Source organism: Dermacentor silvarum, chromosome 2, assembly GCF_013339745.2.
Source record: "Dermacentor silvarum isolate Dsil-2018 chromosome 2, BIME_Dsil_1.4, whole genome shotgun sequence".
Taxonomy (NCBI): domain Eukaryota; kingdom Metazoa; phylum Arthropoda; class Arachnida; order Ixodida; family Ixodidae; genus Dermacentor; species Dermacentor silvarum.
Genome location: NC_051155.1, coordinates 246,146,715 through 246,165,907, shown reverse-complemented (window position 1 = coordinate 246,165,907; position 19,193 = coordinate 246,146,715). Strand labels below are relative to the sequence as shown.

Here is a 19,193-nt window from a genome sequence, read left to right as displayed (position 1 = left end):
TATAACACAAGAGACCAAGGTAAAGTAATTTATTTGCCTCAGGTCACTAAGAGTCACAGGTGCAATATTTTTTTTGCGCATACCAATCTCTTATTACTCAGCATGAATTGCAATAAATCACCTCTGCCTTGTACACCTGTAACACCGAGTCTGTTGCACACCATTTAGACGGCGCAGTTGACTGTACAAGCCGACAAATTTTCAATTAAACGACAATGTTTTTGGAGGAATCATGTACACATGAATGTATCTACATGAAGTTAAAAGAATACACTGATCAACCCTCCTCCCATTAGAAACGTCAACATTATTTACAATGAGTGAGACAGCACCCACCTCAGGCCCCTTCATTTCCCATTTTAACATGATGAACAACAGATTTCTATGGGTAATCTTTGTGCCTGCAGCTCTGGCTGCATTTGTCAAAACGCCAAGGCACACAGGCAAACATGCCTCGGCAGCAAGCTCCCACGCAACCACGCATGTGAGCTTGGCAAGAGGGCTGCAACACACACGTGCAGCTGCCAAGATGCACGAAAATGGGGCCGACCCTGGGGTTGCGATCACTGGGTCGAGCAGGATGTCCACTGTTCAACCACCTTTGCTCCAAAGCAGCAAGGCACTCCAGCAGGGCTTCATTATAACTTCCGAAGGTCAAGAACAAACACCTGCATAAAAATATCACAGTTTCGCCATAAGGGCGAAGCAATGAATGCATAGCAACATGTTAAAATATTACACGAAGTGTAAGTCTTGTAGCTATAGTGGCAGTATGAATTGAAGTAAACATAAGCTAAGTAAAAACAAGCTGTTGTGCTAGGGGTCGTCTGTTTGAATCCTGCCACTGGACAATTTCATTATAGTTTATTAAATAAAGCCAACGCCTTTCTTAGTGACTTTACCATCACTTTTCCATATTGGGCATGTTTCAAACCTCATTCCTAGGCCGATCCCAAAGTTTGAGCACACTTTGCAGCAACTGGTGTGGACGAAATCGTGGTGGCTATGAACACGATCATGGATGGAGACTACTCAAGAATAAAAGCTCTTAAGGCACATATAGGCACAAAGTGTTCCAGCGTTGCTGTCATTCATGTACAACTTTAGCCGATGACTATGGCGATGGGACTGCATCGCTCTATTTCGGTTTGGCGCTACCGCCGTTTCTGCTGTACTCCATGGCAGATTTGTGGTGATTCGCGTTTGCCTAGCTCTGAGAGTTGTCTGAATTAAATAATGCGTACACCTGCCGGGACCAGAGGACAAGTATGAATTACTGGATTTTTCGAATGAACAAAGTTTTACTGTATAAAAAAGGCTGTAAGACTTGGGCAAGTCTTTGAGACTATCAAAACTGGGTGTGCATTGCAATAGAGCTTATACGGCAATTCTACGGTGGAGGTGTGAGGATGCCTACATCAATGAGAGTTTTGACACTTTCACATTGCTGATGTCACGTATCTTATGGCTATCTTGCTTTCCTGTTTCCCACCACAAAATCTATGTATCCAGGAGATATGTACGTTCTGTCATTTATTCTGCCCAATTAAGGAATAAACAATGGACAAAGCCAAAGATTTCAAGTACAGACAATGCATCACAGAACCTATGTTTTGGTGTTTGTCAATCTCCAAGCACAGGTTCCTCAAGGTTACCAGGAGAGATCCCACATGGCATCCACAATAGAAGAACCAAGGGAGTGGGGCAAAATGGCAATAATGGAGAGTGAACTGAAGATTGAGTGGTGAGAACGTAAAGGCAGCTGGAGTACTCTGAAAATAGTTGAATGAGCCATAAATTGAAGTGGGAAACCACAGCTTACCGAACCATCTGATGCACTGGCACCAACTTTATCTCCCCGCTGGTTCCAGCACACCTCAAAGATGCCACCCGTGCCTTTGTAGCTGTGAATCAGGTTGCCACTCTGCACAAGGGAAAGGGGTCAGTCAGCCTCTATCTGCCAAGTATCTAATGGAGCACATAGGTGCAGGTGCATACACTTCCAGACTGTACATTTGACAATTACTGTGCATCTTGATAGCAATCAAAAAACAGTAGTAGCTCCCTAACTGCCATTAGAAATTTTTCTATAGCTGAATTGCATGGAGATTCCTTATCCTTCTAAAAAATGATACCAAGAATGCGTATATGGAGCACTATTACTACTTGTTAAAAAAATACGCAAAAGACATTGTGCATTATTTATTTATGCGCCCAAATTACAAGACAGTCAACAACCGATTTTATGGACATGCCCGATGATTCGGACGCCTTCGGCACCGCCACGTACCCTTAGGGCTAATGTACAAGAACGTGTAAAATTTCAGACGGTGAAACCCTTCACCGTCCAATATTCTGCACTTTTTGCCATTACTGCAGGTCCGAAATGGCATTAATTAAGCCACCGCTGCTGCCGTTTTTATTATCTCGCAGCCTCAAACCAGCACTCCCACATGCCAATCCTCTGGCAGCCGTAGCGACCACCGCGGCATTGCTAGGCCTCAGTGTTTCGATGTTCGCTACAAAGCTTATTGCTGTTCTGTGCCGTGTTTTTGATTGAAATAATTCTACACTGTCGGCAATGGCACTGACACCGCCTTTGCCATCCTTACCAATGGTTTCAAAGTGCAGAAAACACAAGGGTCAAGCGTTGCCGCAATATAGCAGTGTTCTGCAGTGAAGCATATGAAATTCATTACGGTGAGGCATACCAAGAGTGGAAAGGAGCTGCATGAACTGCAGCGGCGCAGCAATGCCTATGTTTTTCGTATTGTGAATAATGTATTTCGGCCGGAGAATGTTACGAATTCGTATCGCACCGAAATTTGTACCAGCAGTGATCATATCACCAGGGTTTTACTGTATTTCAGATGTGTCTGTGGCGATTTGAGCATGTAAAATGCATGCACTCACTTTTTCGCACTGCCCGATTGTTCAGCCGTTTTCGTGACCGCTAAAATGTCCGAAAAATTGGACATTGACTGTAGTAAAACCTTTCTTTGCACATTCCAAAAACAGGAGTTGCACTGGGGCACTCTGACCTGAAATAATGACGTCGCTCAGTCAAGTACAGTAAAACCCTAGTGATACTATCATGGGTGGTACAAGTTTCACAGGGATGGCAGTACTGTGCCAATTGCGCCATTTTGATACTCAAGCAAATTGCAGTGCCAAATTGCGCAAAAAGCATAAAAATGACTGAAATTGCACCACACTGCGCTAGAACAGCTTTGGCTACAGCAGGAGTCAGCGAAAAATCGCTGGCACGGTGTAGGGCGTTGTGTCATACGTCTCTGAACGCAAGAAAGAGAAACTTTTGTATTCCTGCCAGCACGCGCAAAGCACCCCAATTAACCTCATGAATAAAACTCAAGGTCACAACATCCCCCCCTTTTATCTTGCCACCTCGCTATTCTCTCCCTTTTGGTGGCTCACACGATGCGTTTGCGCGTTCTCATTGTGCGATTTGGTGTTCAACGCTTCAGTGTCAATGCTGAAGAGCCAGAAACTGCACATCGCATGTTTCAACAAAAGCTCACAGCTGTTGAGGAGCCACAGAGACAGGCCATGCAGTGCATACCTGTGTAGACCAGATGTGGACGCACTTGTCGAAGGACCCACTGGCCAGAAACTTGCCATCAGGGCTGAAGGCCACACTATACACGGGCTCTGTGTGCTTCGTCAGTGTGTACAGGCAGACACCTCGCTCCACCTCCCAGAGGCGAACCGTTGAGTCGAATGATGCACTGCACATCAAGATCAGACCAATGCTTGAATATGCATGCGTCATATGGGACTCTCACACTGACAGCATTAACAAGATTGAACAAATACAGAGAAAAGTTGTAGATTCATTTACCGCATTTACACGATTGTAGGTCGGCCCATTTTTTCAGATTTAACAATCCAATGTTAGGGGGTCGACTTAGAATCGAAACCGAACCGTGTACCGCTAGTAGCGGCAAGAGAAACGAGAAATCAGGGGCGCTACGGCGTGGTTACAACTTTGCACCTACGTTTCCATGGTTACGGTAGAAACTTAGCGTATTAATTTACCGTATTGCATACATTTTGATTGCGCGCACCACGAGCGCACGGCTCTTGTGGGAACATCGATCATGGAAGAGCCGCCGTTTGGGGGGTATTGGTAGTTGGCGGAAGAGCCGCCGTTTAGGGGGTATTGGTAGTTGGCAGAAGAGCCGCCGTTAGGGAGGTATGGTAGTTGGCGGATGAGCCGTCGTTTGGGGGGTATTAGTAGTTGGCGGAAGAGCTTTTCCTTGAGATACGATTGTTTTCGACGGCCGCGCGCATCTGTCACTTCTGCTGTTGTGCTGAATCGTCGCGCCTGTCATGAGTGCCAAGAACTTTCGGCGCTCGTTCACAGCAGCGTTCAAACGGGCTGCTATCCTCCACGCCGAGGAAACTAACAACTGCGCAGCAGGACGCAAGTTTGGAGTCGGTCAACGTGTGGTGCGGCAGTGACGGCTTCAGCGCGAGGAAATTTGGCCTCCCTGGCTACTGTGTGCGGGTGGGTCCTCTCTGCGTGGGCGGCTGTACCGCGCGATGTCGTGGTGCGGTCGTTCGCGAAGTGTGGAGTCGCACTTGATGACCACGTGCTGTGGGACCGCAGCAGCTATGACGGCAGCAGTGCCAGTGAGGTCGACAAGTGAGGACGATGAGTAGTCTTAGCAACCCCATCAATAAATTTCCCTTGTGTGAATGCACTCGTGTGGTTTTTCTCCCCCCCCCCCCCCTTTTTTGAGACATGCAATTTTGGGGGGGGGGGGGGGGGTCGACCTACATTCGACTCGACTTGCAATCGTGTAAATATGGTACTTCAAGTTTTCTCGGCACGATTCCCACCTCCCAACTAATGAAAGATAACGCTAACGCTATTGGATAACGCTATCCGCAGAAAATCTTGTGTGAATTCAATTCCTATCCCTGTTCGACTAACAAGCTCGCTGTCGACCACAAGGGATACCTGCTAATAACTACTCTTTCTTTCCTAGAATAACAGAATGGAACAGACTAAAACATGCACCAACCACTCACGTAGAGTAACATGTCTGAAATATTAGCTATGTGTTCGTCATTTTGCCTACCCTACCGCGATGTTGAACAATCGTTTTAGCCACCGATACTGGTGATTTCGCCTGCTTTGGGAACTTGTCAGAATAAGCTTCTTCGAAGCAACTATCCCTTTAGCATATGGCATCTTGCATTGCCACAAGGTGGTGAAAGTACCATCACAATGCCTTTTCAACAGCTGAGCTGTTTTAAGCTCTCGGTTCGGCTGTGGAGCGCTAGCAGAAAACTGCGCTTGGCGACGCGCATGACGTCATCGCTCCAGCAAGGTTACCACCCTCTCCCAGGTTACCCTCGCCACAGTGCGAGGCACGGCCAACATATCCGTTGTTCGTCGTCACGCCTCACGCCGGACTATGAGTGCTGCGCTTTCTTTCGTTGGCGCGTTCCCGTGTCGAGTGCGCGTCAATGCTACATCGGACTATAAAGTGGCTTTTAGAAGACCGCACGCCGACCCCGAGTATCGTCGCGATATTTGAGGTACGCTAAGTTTGGCTATGAACCAGCCAAGCCAAACCAAATTAAGCAAAGGAAAGCAAAGACAAACCTAAGAACCAGCCAAGCCAAACCAAGTTAAAGCTAGGGAAGGGCCACCAGCTTTGCTGTCTGCCCAGTCTTCGCACCACTTAGTGTGAAGCTGCCCCTAATTTTTTGTATGCACTTCTTTTCAATCCTGCGCCGTACCATCTTGCACCTTCAAAATCTTTTTTTTTTTTTATATAAAACATGACACAAAAAGCCAAATTCGTAATCTTTACGAAAAATTCCGAGGAGTTGGCAGGTATGCCTTCAGTGCAATGCCAAAAATCACTATCGCTTTCAATGCTTCGCCTTTGGGCATAGCTGACATTTTTTTTTTATTGTGTTAAATTAATGCATGCCAAGAACAAACTATGCAAGTGCACTGAGAACATGATGTGCGCAAAGCTCATAGTCAACACATAAGGAAGAAGCACGAGAGGCTGTTTCATTCTGTTAAGGATAACATACCTGGCAAGAATGAGGCTCATGTTGGGGTTGTTTGTGCCAGGCCCCGTGGGGCTCCACTTGATGGTGTAAATCTCTTTGCTGTGCGCCTGTAGGTCATGCACGCATGTGTCCTGCTTCATGCTCCAGATCTTGAGCGTCATGTCGTCTGAGCAGGAGGCCAGCAGTGCCCCCTGGGGGTCCCACTTGATGGCATTCACCTCATTGGTGTGGCCCGTGAACGTCTTCACTGGTTTGTCAGCACCCAGCTTGCACACATGGATGCACTGATCTGTTGAGCAGGAGGCAAAGCTCGTGTTGCTTTGCCAATCCACATCCAGTGCAGGTGCTGTGTGAAAGGCAAACTGCTGCGTGCACTGCCCTGTGCTGGCATCCCATATTATGGTAGTCTGCAAACAAGCAACAGATAACCAGGCATCACATTGTAAACGCAGCACCATTTCAAGCTGTGGCTTTCCTGCACTTAGTGAACAGACCGCTGAGAATTACCTGAGCATGTGCAAACATAGTAGCCCAGAGGTTCTCAAAGTGGGTTTCACAAATGGCATCTTATGGTTTTCACAAACGGTCTGAAGAAATCTGACTTTATCCTGTTTTCCCCCATTCACTTCCACAATTTGACTTAGAGAAAAACTTTTGCATTGCATTTTGGATTTAATAAAGCCATCGCAGACCACATTTAGACTTCTGTTGTCTACAAGGAGCCACAGACCCACAAGAACACTGCTTACAGCATGTACAGTAAAACCCCGGTGATATGATACCGGCTGGTACGAATTTCAGTGTGATACAAATTTGTAACATTCCCCGGCCAAAATACATTGCTCACAATACAAAAACAATCGGCTGTTCCGATCATATGAACACGTGAGCAACAGCGGTGGCGGCGGCCGAGCCAGCGGAGCAACCGGCACAGACAAGCCGCCACAGCGGGATCCATAGTCACCAACCAACCAGCTGCGTCACGCGGCTGCGCAATCTCTCATTGGTCCCCACGTCGAGCGAACCGGACCACATCACAGCCTAGCCGATGCTTAGCAAGAAAGTAGACGAGAATCGCTGCAGCAACGACGACCGCGGTGCAGCCCCGACGGCCAAAACGCTCCCTGCACTCGACGTGCGATCACGTGCGCGCACTTATACGCCTTTCAGAAAGCGATCGTTTACGATTTGGGCAAAGAAAAAACGTACACGGTTATACGTTTTCCAAGGGACCGCGAAAAAAAAAAAGTCAGTTTCGCCCGAAAGGTGAAGCAACGATTGCGATAGCAAATTACTAGCCAACTGTACGTATTAAGGATAGTAGTTGTACCGGCCACATAAGCTTGTAAACATTCGCTTACTAACTAAATTAACAAGCACGATGTCACGCGCGCACAGGTAAACATTAACACATCTCGCTCGATGACCGCGGACACTCGCTATCGAAACGCTGGCGTGAGGAAGCAAGCACAATAGCAGCAGCGAGCGAATTGATCTTTGCGCTGTCTCTCGCTTCAGCGCGAACTAAACGTCGAAAGCACAGCGCATACGAAGCTACCGGCACTTGGCGCACTTTGTCAACATCGCAGATCGCCATGATGATGAGGTCCGCGCGGGCGTGAACTTTGCGCACGTCCCAGATCGCTTTCAAGATACGGCACCCGCACGGCTGCATCTGCAACGCATCAGTCGCTTGTTGCAACGCACAAGCTGGCTGCACCGCTAAATTTACCTGACCGCCACATTCAAACGGAACGTAATATGTAGGAAAATTACAGATTGGCGATATATCACGGGGAACTTAGTACATGGAAGTCAATGGGATTTAGATCGGGACCACGAAAACGCGACGTAGCAGCCAGGAAAACGCAGCAGCGAGGAAGGTATCAATGGGTTTCCACTATTAGAAATATTTTCTGGTGAAAATGAATTCATTTTTTTTATGTTGTGTATGTTTTGATGATACGAATTTCGGGTGATACGAATGTTTCACGCAACCCCACGAGATTCGTATCACCGAGATTTTACTGTACTGCATTACGATGCGAAAAGGGAGGGTGAACGCTTGTCCGCCTGTCTGCATTACGGCAAGTTCTTCATCAGGAGCAATTGCCTTCGAGATTAACGATAACGCGCCAAACCGTAAATAACGAAGGCCAGATGTGGCAGAGGTGCTCCATTGGTTAGGGAGATCGAGAGGAAATCACATCATACAGAAACGCGCAGTAATAAGAAGAGTGCTAATCTAAAAGTCGTATCAATCAATTAAATGTTTGCCATTAATAAGGTTTTAAAAATTTTGTCACTGCCTTTGGTTACCAGGGGAAAAATGCGAGTTCCAGGCCGTTTTCTGCATTTCAACAAAATACTGCAGTCGTTATGGGCATGCATGCAAATATTAATTTTTTAATATGAATACTTTGATATTAAATCACAATAAAATGACTATCAGTAAGTTTCTTTAACATGGTGGATTAACCCCAGTGAATTTTGAAAATTGAGTAACTTGTATAGTGGAATCTTGTTGATACAAACTTTACGGGAACTGGAAAATAAAGCATATCATCCAAAAATTATATTATCCAACGTATTGTGCAACTAAATCGTATCATAAAAAAAAAAGACATCATCCCAAAAAACATACTATGCAGAATCGTATCAACAAGGTTACACTGTACTGTCTTGCCATCTCCAATTTATGATTATTATATACTAGCATCAAATGCTATTCAACTCGGAGGCATTTAATCCTGCGGCTCAATGCATTTGTTGTCAAGCAATAAGATCAGAAACACGTGTTCTACATTTAACCATTTTTCACTCATACTTGGTAGAATGCGAAAATGCACATCGTGAGCTACCAACCTTGTCGACACCAGCACTGAGAATGTAGTTTCCCTTGCGGTTCCACTTGAGTGCAAATATGGGACCTTTATGCTGCCCTAAAGTGCTTGCCAGGTGACCTGAAATTATAGTGTGACCTGATCTATAAGTGACAATAGCCATTGAAGGACACGAGACTATACACATGCTGCAAAATAAGCTCCCCAGGCTAGGCATGGCAACACCAACTGGAATGAAACGTTTGAAACAACATTTTGTTGTGCTCTTGGCCCACTCTCAAGTTTCAGTATATTCAATGAACCACACAAAATGGGAGGAAGGAATTTGAATTACGGCACACGTGTAATTTGTTTGCAAGAGCAGTTTTTGTTGAATTGTAGCCCATTCACGAAAACATAAGTTGTCTAGAACGTGCTGATGAAAATTGGTTTGCAATCCAACATCTAAGCATGTGAAATATGTGTTGTCTGCGCATGTGCCCGATCCTAGGGATCTTTTCATATTCCGAGGCATCAGTCTCCCATGCAGCAATAACCAACTGATCAAGTTGAAGCAGACTAGAGGAGGCTGTGGCCTCCACATACTCCTTTTCTTTCCACTTAGCATTTTATTCCCAAGCAACTTTTGAAAAATAACATTCCTTTCACAATTGGTATGCCCTTTTTAACAAGCTCTATTGTCACTAGAATCTCAAAAACAAGTTAAGGACCGCACAAAATGTTAGGCCCAACGTCAAGAGACAGGAAGAGAGCGGTGTGGGGATCAGAGAGCAAATGGGGATGGCCAATATTCTAGTTGACATTAAGAGGAAGAAATGGAGCTGGGCAGGCCATGTAATGCGTGGGATGGATAACTGGGGGACCATTAGAGTTGCAGAATGGATACCAAGAGAAGGGAAGTGCAGTCGAGGACGGCAGAAAATTAGGTGGAGTGAAGAAGTTAGGAAATTTGCAGGTGCAAGTTGTAATCAGCTAGCGCAAGACAGGGGTAATTGGAGATTGCAGGGAGAGGCCTTCGTCCTGCAGTGGACATAAATATAGGCTGATGATGATTGTCACTAGTGTGTCTTCTTTCTGGGGTTTTACATGCCAAAACCAGTTCCGATTATGAGGCACGCCGTAGTGCAGGGCTCCAGATTAATTTCGACCACCTGGGGTTTACCGTGCACTACAATTTAAACACACGTGCGTTTTTGCATTTCGCCTCCATCAAAATGCGGCGTCAAAAGGTTACATGTAAAATATGCAAATCAAATTTTCGCGGAATCGCCTCACTTAGGTTCAATTCATTACAATATTTAACACTGACTCCAATTATAATTCACTGATTCCCCGAAACACTCCTGAGTGGGCTAGAGTGTTTTGTTCTGTAAAGACAGAGCCCAACAACAATTTCATCCTAGCAGTGCACACCACTAAATGTCAATGCATGCTTGTGCAACCATCTGCAATGCTGTAAAATTATGTAGCATTATTTCATTTTTTATTATTTTATAGCTCCTCAGACAAAATATTTTAAAGAATCTGTTCATTACATCATTATAAATGGTTGATCCTGGCACATAAATAATTCAGAAGTTGATAGTGCCGAGTGGCTTACATTTATGGTGGATTACACATTATAAAAGGATATCTTTTGAGCATGAAGCTCAGAGGAATTTCGGAGCACATTCTGACCTGTTTATATATGACCTGGAGAGCCTACACAATGTTCCATTTTTCAAGGACAAATGTGTTAAATATCGGCAAGAAATTCAGATTCTAAAAAAATTTTTAATAGTATTTTCATCAGTAGAATAGTCACGTTTCAAGTGTTTGTGCACAATATATATACTGTTTCATACACAGCAGGCAATGCTACGAGATAAGACTTCCCTCACTGCTTGCATCTGTGACCAAGAAATATTGCTTCCCATATAAAAGGACATGGGTACGCCATCATGTAATTCTGTATATTAAGTCTCATACTTCTATATAGCAAAATATAATGTATTTATTACATGAAAAGCGTCAGAGATCTGAACCTATTTACCACCAAATGATCGGAGTCACATTTCTGCAAACAGCAGCCACAGTGCATTAAATGCTCTCGCGACAGTAGCAAGCCTCATACTGCAAAAGCACAAGCGCACACAAATAGTACATCACTTGAGGTAAACTTGCGTCCACAAGTTGCAGGTAAAACGTATGAAGTAGTTATTCCTAAACAATGTTGCAGATCAAGATAACTGCACTGCAAAACGTGCACAGTGAGCCTTCCATGCCCACATGGAAGGCTCACTTAGTGTTGCATTTCATACTTAGTGTTGCCTAAGTATGAAATGCAGTATAGTATAAAAAAAAAAATATTGCACAAGCCTGTAAGTTATAGAATTGCATTCTACAGCAGAATAGCGCAACTGGAGCAGTCCTACCACCCTTGAACAGTTGTCTGTATGCTGAACACTTGTTAAATGTTAACCGAAGGACTCAGCCCAAAGTACATGCTGAAGAAATGTAGCAAAAATGACCTTTAAACAAAGTATAACTCGGTAAAGTACTATGATAACAGGCTAGTTGGTGATCCGTAGATACTAGTACCTTCATAACAAGGACAATACAAAATAGATGTTTACTGCTACAGCAGTTAAAAGCTCAAAACTGAGTTTGCTGTGCATGTTTGTCAATCCTTTCCGTTATACTGTTGTCACTCTCAATTGGTTATGTTGTTGAGACACCTTCTCATCCTTAGCTTTACCCTCACTATGTACGAGAGAGAAGAGAGAAAAAAAAAAAAAAATATATATATATATATATATATATATATATATATATATATATATACAGTAGCCGACCGATTTTCCGGACTTCGCGGGGACTGAAAAATAGTCCGAAAAATCGAGCAGTCCGAAAAACCAAACAGTTCGAAAAACTCGCCTCCCCCCCACCAAGCGAAAAAAATGAGGCTGAGAGCGGCTTAAGAAAAATGTCGCAGTTTCGCCCAAAAAGCGGAGCATCGATTGCGATAGCAAATTAATAGACAGCAATACGAAGTAAGGATGTTAGCTTTATCGGCCGTATAAAGTTGTAAATGTGCGCTTACTAACTAAATAAGCACGGTGTCACGCGCACGCAGGTTACATGAACACATCTCGCTCGATGACCTCCGCGCTGTCTATTCTCTCGCTTCAACGCGAACGTCGAAAAAAAGAAAAGAACAGCGCGTACGAAGCTACTGACACTCGGCGCACGCCCTTTGTATCCATCGCAGATCGCTTTCAACATACGGTGCCTGCGCGGCAGCAGCCGCAGGAGCTGAACGCAACTTGCCACCGACTACGTCGCCTTCTCCTCGTGCCCGCGTGCGAACGAAGTCCGCGCGCCTCCGGCCGCCTTCCTCTCTCGCGTGCGCGAGGCAAGCTTTCACCCGCACACAGGGTATGGCGCAACCGAAACATTAAAAAAAAAAGAAAAAAAAAAAAAACGAATTCCGCTTAAGTGATAATGACGATAGTGCTGAGCTGACCGGAAAAAAAAAAGTGCCGCTTTTTGGAACGTTTTGTCGGCCAAGGAAGAGTGGGCATGGTCTCGGAGACGGGAGGATAGCGTGCGTCTACCAATCTTGAAGGCTATACAGGGGGGGGGGCACTGGAAGCCAAGCCCGGCCAAGCCAGCGGAAAATCCAACATGGCGGCCCTCAAGATCGGGTAGCGGGGCTCGGAGCGTGCGATTTAGTCCGGAAAATCGAACATTGGCACCTAGATTCTTCCGAAAAATCGGTCGCGAAAATGCATTAGCTCTATGGGAATCCTGACGGTACATCTGTGAAGTCCGGAATATCCAACAAGTCCGAATTTTTGGAGTCCGAAAAATCCGTCGGCTACTGTATATATATAACTGCTATTAGGCATCAAACTCAAGCCCTTGCAGTACTGTGCAGTTGGGAGTGGGACATGCTAACCACTGCATTATCATGCAGCTTTGGCACTTGGTAATCGTGCAGGGTTTTGCACCAGTAGATTAAGCCATTTTTGGGTTAAATAATCATTGATATAGTATGTGTGTGTGTGTGTGTGTGTGTGTATCGACTTCCCACTAGCACACAAGGGCCGCTTCTGGCTAACCATTCTAAAATATTTGTGAAATGGGATGTTAGACGGTTTTCTTTCATTAACATTCAAACAGATAGTCTGAAATAACAAGATTCACTGTATAGATGTGCAGTCAAGAAACATAAATGGAACAATGCTCTCACCATCTGTTGTCCATATTCGAGCAAACCCATCGTACGAACCAGTGGCCAGCAGGGTGCCATCTGACTGCAAGTAACACAGAAAAGGCTAAATATTTTACCGAGGGTACAGTAGTATGTGAGGCTTTGTTATGTTACTTATACTTTGGCAAAAGATACAAGAAGTTTTCGCCAGCTTATGTTAGGTATGCACGCTGGACTAGAATTATTGTACAGTGTAGACCGCTTATAACGCAAGTCGCCGGAGTCGCGAATATCCGCACTATAACCAAAACAACTGTTTAATTGCGATAATGGACACTGCAGGCGCATTTCTGCCGTTGCTGTCACCGTGCTCTAGGTTCCGTATTCACTTACTAAATAAATTAACAAGCATGGTGTCACGCACGCACAAGCAAACATGCACACATCTAGCTCGTTGACAGCGGAAATGAACTGTCAAAACAGTCGAGTGACGAAGCGCAGCGAGCGAATTGACCTTCGTGCTATCATGCCTCTCGCTTCAACGTGAGCTATATGCGGCGAAAACACGGCGCGTGGCGAACTTTCCCCGTTGCAGATTGCTTTCAAGATAGGGCCAAGGCGATCGTATCGCCGAAGTGGATCGTCGCAGATTACGTCCTGCTTCGGTCCACTGAAACCATTCCGCATTGCTTTGCTGGCGAAAATCCTCTCTTTCTGTTTGCGCCAGTCCTGAACGCAAGTTTCGGATTCTCCGAACGCCCGTGATGCGGCCCGATTTCCGTCTGTCTCCGCACACGTGATCACTTTCCTTTTAAATGCGACATCATGATGAACTCGGTACTTCATGCTGATAGAGCAGACGCAGAGAACGTAAAGACAGATGGTAGACGATTGCCTCGGCACGTGTACTGCAGCACATGGAGGAAGATACGGTAGCTAGGCTCGAGAGTAGGTAGGCTCGACGCGCGTGCGAGGCGGCCATTTTGAAATGCCGATGGCTATATGGTAACGCAGATTTAGGGTCGTACTCAATTCTAACGCGCATGCAATTTTATCGGAAAAAAGTGCGCATTAGATTCAAGTAAATACGGTATTTGTGGCTTGAGGGGAGTGTTTACCGTCTAGGTTGACTGCCGAACTTCCAGGCAGTCGCACTGCAACTGGTGTTTCGTGTCCTGCAACTGCAGTATAACCGATACGCGTATACATAGAGTGCTATGGGAAAATTAACAGTAGTCTGAAAAGACCGTATTATATCCGGTCCTGCACTATAAGCGGTTACGTTATAAGTGGTCTATACTGTAATCGTCTTATGTGAGAGAAACATGTGAAAGAAGGCTAAAATAAATGTGCATCAGTAGTGTGTGCGGCACATGGTAGTATACGTACATTCCAGTCAAGGGAGGTGACGTCCTTGTTGCTGGGCACCTCAGTGCCTCCTTTTTGTATGCAATGCCGCAGCACTAGCTGGTTGGGACTTGGACTGTTGTCATTCATGTTCCAGATGCGAGCTGTCGAGTCCCCGGACCTGCACCAGACACCACGACACAACCACAGCATTAGGAGTAGAACACTTGCAAGCAGGTTAAGTGGTCAGCGGTTTCAGTATCCACGACTGTCTCTCTTCCCCAAAGTCTGCAAGATACAGGACAGTCAGCATGCTACTAGCCTGCTCAATATCTCCCAAGTTTGATCAGCAGCATGCAGCAAATGATGGCACATACCCAGATGCCAAGAGATCAGACGTCGGATTCCATGCACATATGAACACTTCCGACTCGTGACCTCGTAGTATCGTTGCCCGGCTGCTCGGAATTTCCACATTGCCATCCACTTCCATTGTCTCGTTATGATTTGTTCCTGAAAAGCCACACAATTTGCTTCACCACGTTTGCCTGCAATAATGCACTCGCACTAGAAACAAGGGCAGGAACATAATCTGACGACACAGCTGTGACAAAGTGTACAATACACTTAAGATCGTCTGTATGGAGATGATGCAAATAAATAAATCACTAGGCACAACTGATACAACTTCCCAGAAACTCTAATTTTGAATGTTTAGCGACTCTAGCCCAAAATATTTTACAGACAATACCTTTGCAATTTAATGTACAGTGTAGACCACTTCTAACATAAGTCGCCGGAGTTGCGAATATCCGCACTATAAGCATACCGCACTATAACCAAAGCCCCTTCCCCCCTCTACCCCGCTGCCCCTTTCCTTGTAAAAAGGATAAATAAAGTTGTTACTACTATAACCAAAGCAACAATTTTCAAGGCCCGCACATAATGCAAACCATGTGCACCGAGCCGCCACGCGTATGCGACAGTCGAGGAATGCGGTTAGAACGTTTGCATTCAATTTACAGTCGAATCTCGTTAATGCTATCACGTTCCACTACTAAAGACGAAGCTTAAGTGTGCTCAAAGTTTTTTTTCTTAAGTTGATCTTTTTTTGTGTGTTTTGTTTACCTAATTAAATGCAATTCATTGTACAAAATTTTCTAGAAAAATTATGCTCCTGCATTGGCTCTTTAAAATTACACAGAAAAAGTTGTAACCCCACCAAGATCTATAATTTTACCCCAACAATCACAGATCCTGGTGTTTACCAAGGTCTACGATTGTAGCACCATAATCATTCATCATAGTAGTACTATGTCTGAAGCCGAAACTGAAGGTACCGGTTTCATGTGTAACAAAGATGCCCAATATGTGCAGTATTTTATAGTTTATTTTTAAGCATTAATATTAAGCTTGAACAAGGTATAAGGGTTTTTAAAGCAATCGCCGCATGTTTTCACATGTCATGAACATAAGGGGCGCGATCTTGTACGCGTCCTAAAATGGAACGGAGGCGTTCCGTTCCATCGAGCCGCACACGATTGGTCAATTTCAGCCGCGACGTTCAAATTGACCAATCGTGTGCGGCTCGATGGAACGGAACGCCTCCGTTGCATTTTGGAACGCGTACAAGATCGCGCCCAAGGTCTCCCAAGGGGATGCGCTACGTTTGAACACATTGTTCAAATGTAGCGCAGGTTTTTGCTCGTCTAAGGAACAGTGGATTGACTATTTTTATTGCATTCATACGCTGTACTTTTCGTTTACACAGGTAGCTAGAGTATGGTGAAAATTTTGCACTTACTGCTGCTTTATTCCTAATTAAATTTCACAACAAGGTTGCAATCTATGGTCCAGATGACAAGTGGCACTGTTACTAGCCGTGTTTGTAAAGAAAAAAAAATTGACTGTTCCTTTGTCTGCACCCTTCTGAATGTATAATGTCCAAAACATGGCTACAAGATTATCCAGTTGCATCCGGCATCAACAGTAAGGAAAAGCATGGCCTTCGAGATTTGTTTCCATTAAACAAAGCAAAGCAAAGGGGGAGGGGGGCATGCTATGTGGGAACCAGATAGAGGTATATTCACTTTTTTTTTTGCAAACTAGGCAAGTAAAAGCGTAAAGTGCTGTATTGAACAATTCGAACCATAATACATGATCTCGCTGCTAAGTTTGAACAAATATAAAGCAGCACTACGCCCGAAATATATATTTTTTTCTACTTTTAAGAGAAAAATTATGGTCACTGTACAAACATAGCAACAGCAAATCTACCCATGGGCAATGAGAGATGCTGTAACGTAGGGCTACAGAGCTTTAGCATGTGCAAAAATTTCAGCACATGGTCATTTTTGTATTTTTCCCAAGCTGGACTGTTGGCCAGGAATCTAACTTGCTGTAACTTGACCCACTACCGCACATGCAGCAGTCTTGGCACACCAGCAGGGTGTGACAACTTTCAGCATCAAAGCTCGCTGCTTTTCAATCAACTGCACCACATCACTCACCGCCAAAGTTGTGCGTCGTATCCTCGCCATTGGTGTTGCTTGGCTCTGCCTTAACCACTGCATTCTTGTTATTGTGTGCCTGCTGCTGCCGTGATGCCACCACATCAGGCATGACGGCATCAATCAGTGACAGGGACTCGATCATACGCTCCGAGCCATCCTGGAAAAGAAAAGAGAATGAAAGGTAACTATCAGCAATTGTTGCAGATCAGCATGCGGGTACCTTAAGAAAGCAGCATTTTGTTAAGACTAAACCACATGTAGCGGAATACCTTATTGCGTAAACTGTTTCATGACTAAGTTGCACAAAGGAAAGGCAGGCTTAACAGGCAACATTCCAAAACATGAACTCGCAAGAAAAAATCACATGCTGCTAGAAACAACGGATACCCTGTCAAGTGAAGCAAAATTCTACAGAGAAGAAAATAACAAGCACACAGAGTGCTGCCTGCACCAAATGTCAGATGCAGTATTGCACATACTGTCTGCTTCCACTTCAGGATTAACCATCCTTTTCTGCCACATGAGCAATCACGTTTCGCTCAGATAAACTCGTATTGCTAAAAGCACACTGCAAGTTCTGAAGCCGGCAAAGCACCAGACAATTGGTGATAGCCAAATCAACGTTTATAGATTATATCTATAAACGTCGAGCCAAATTGCCTACACACAGTGAATACCTTGGATTTTACATGCAGCAAACACAGTTTCATTTCGGCGCATGCATCCAGGTGAACTGGTACGATAGAAGCAGTGACCTACCTCTCCAATGCTGATTTCAGCCTCTGTATACTGAAGACCCTTCTGAATAATGGACAGCAATGCAGCGGGCGGCACCAGAGCTCCATTGATGTTGGATTGACTGATGTGACTTTCGATGCCAAAGGTGTAGGCAGAGTGAAAAAAACCTGCACAATGGGACTTCTTTCGCATCTGAACCCGCCGCCGATGATGAGGGTTGCACTTACCTGATTCTTGCAGATACCGGTAGACAAGAAAATTGACTTCATCGCTGCTAAAACTCATTTTTCGTCATGAACACTCATTGAGTGCCTTCTGAAAGCAAGCGGAAGGACGTTAAGAATATTTGTTGGTAGGGGATAACAAGGAAAGAACATGCAAATTTAGGAAGCCGTGTGGCTGACTATGCGCGATAAAACAAGGCTGTGTTATGAACCAACATTATCCAGACGATTACATCACAACAATGTCAAAGCGGAGGTGTGGGCCAGACACAAAACGTGCAGGACATCGAAGACCGACGCCAACCACGCTGCGCAAGAGTTGCACTGCACATCTAGGCCAAAACAATCAGACGTTGTTGATGCATCTGCAAAGCACGCGCCACAGTAAGCATCCGGTCACAGAGGCGCGCCGACTGCCGGTCGCGAACAGCGGCACGCGCCTTAGCGCGGCAAGGCAGCGATTATCTCAAAGAACAAACTGTCTTCAGCAGGGGAACACCAGCGGCACCCGAGGATCACATACACCGAGTGAGAAACCTGGCACAATGTTACGTGCTAGGCCTACTCACCCGTCAAACTCTGGTCAAACCGGGCAGGGTGCGAAAATGTGCCGCGAAGAGGACCGCGGAAATTGGCGCGCCGTAGCTGCTGCTGTCTTGTGTCGGGTGGCTTTTGTCGAGCTATGTGTACAACACTCCTAAAATGGGCTGCACAGCATCTATTAACGCACAAACCAAACTATCACCCATCGCCGACCGCAAAACGAAGTCGACGAAGTAACAGCGGCTGCGAAAACTGATGGCGACCCCTGTCGCCAGCTGCGCGACACACCAGCGCGGCGCCTGGCGGCGCTGCCAGCCTGAGTTGCTTTTAAAATCGTTTGCATCCTTTGCCAATCCCTCCTTTACTGCCTTTGCACCCTTTAGAGCTTATCTTGTCACAACGATAGTCGTCATCTATCTTGTGCGTTTTTCCTTTCTTTAAAGCAGCACCCACGGTACTTCAGGTCACGAACGGCATGCACGTTATCAGCGTGACATAGCATTATCAACATAAATGTAGCGAGCGCAGTTTTTTCAAGAAAGAAAAAGAAAGCGAAACGAAACGAAAGATGAACCCCAATGGGTGCAAGCTTTTTCAAGGCCTTTAACCTCTTAATTAAACATTTCTCAATGATTAAACACTTACCGTTGCGTAACTAATATAGCCCATGTAGATATTACAGCATCATGCATTAGCCCCGGGCCTTTGATTTCTTAAATTCGATACTGAGTTT

The 19,193-nt window shown here is 45.2% G+C and overlaps 1 protein-coding gene across 3 annotated transcripts; it reads right to left on the bottom strand.

Moving 5' to 3' along the window:
- Window positions 1-13: 13 nt before the first annotated feature.
- LOC119443041 (F-box-like/WD repeat-containing protein TBL1XR1) lies at window positions 14-18,724 on the bottom strand. 3 transcript variants are annotated; one of them, XM_037708170.2, is made up of 12 exons: window positions 18,487-18,724; window positions 17,921-18,008; window positions 17,715-17,860; window positions 16,953-17,112; window positions 14,820-14,955; window positions 14,485-14,623; window positions 13,135-13,198; window positions 8,923-9,020; window positions 6,079-6,464; window positions 3,581-3,746; window positions 1,823-1,924; window positions 14-668 (listed from the first exon to the last, which is right to left on the bottom strand). In XM_037708170.2, exons 2-12 carry the CDS (start codon window positions 17,976-17,978, stop codon window positions 639-641), a joined length of 1,485 nt encoding a protein of 494 aa, XP_037564098.1. In that variant the 5' UTR covers window positions 17,979-18,008; window positions 18,487-18,724; the 3' UTR covers window positions 14-638. The 3 variants fall into 3 exon arrangements, with proteins under 3 accessions (XP_037564098.1, XP_037564099.1, XP_037564100.1); XM_037708171.2 differs by having other exon boundaries at window positions 17,921-18,005; XM_037708172.2 differs by lacking the exon at window positions 18,487-18,724 and adding an exon at window positions 18,151-18,423.
- Window positions 18,725-19,193: the final 469 nt, after the last annotated feature.

Coding starts and splice junctions, on each gene's coding strand:
- LOC119443041 (XM_037708170.2), bottom strand. CDS start 17,978: ATGAGTTTTAGCAGCGATGAAGTCAATTTTCTTGTCTACCGGTATCTG. Junction 14,624..14,819: donor TCTGATCTCTTGGCATCTGG/GTATGTGCCATC, acceptor TGTCTGGTGCAG/GTCCGGGGACTCGACAGCTC. Junction 6,465..8,922: donor TCAGTGCTGGTGTCGACAAG/GTTGGTAGCTCA, acceptor GCTTGTTTGCAG/ACTACCATAATATGGGATGC.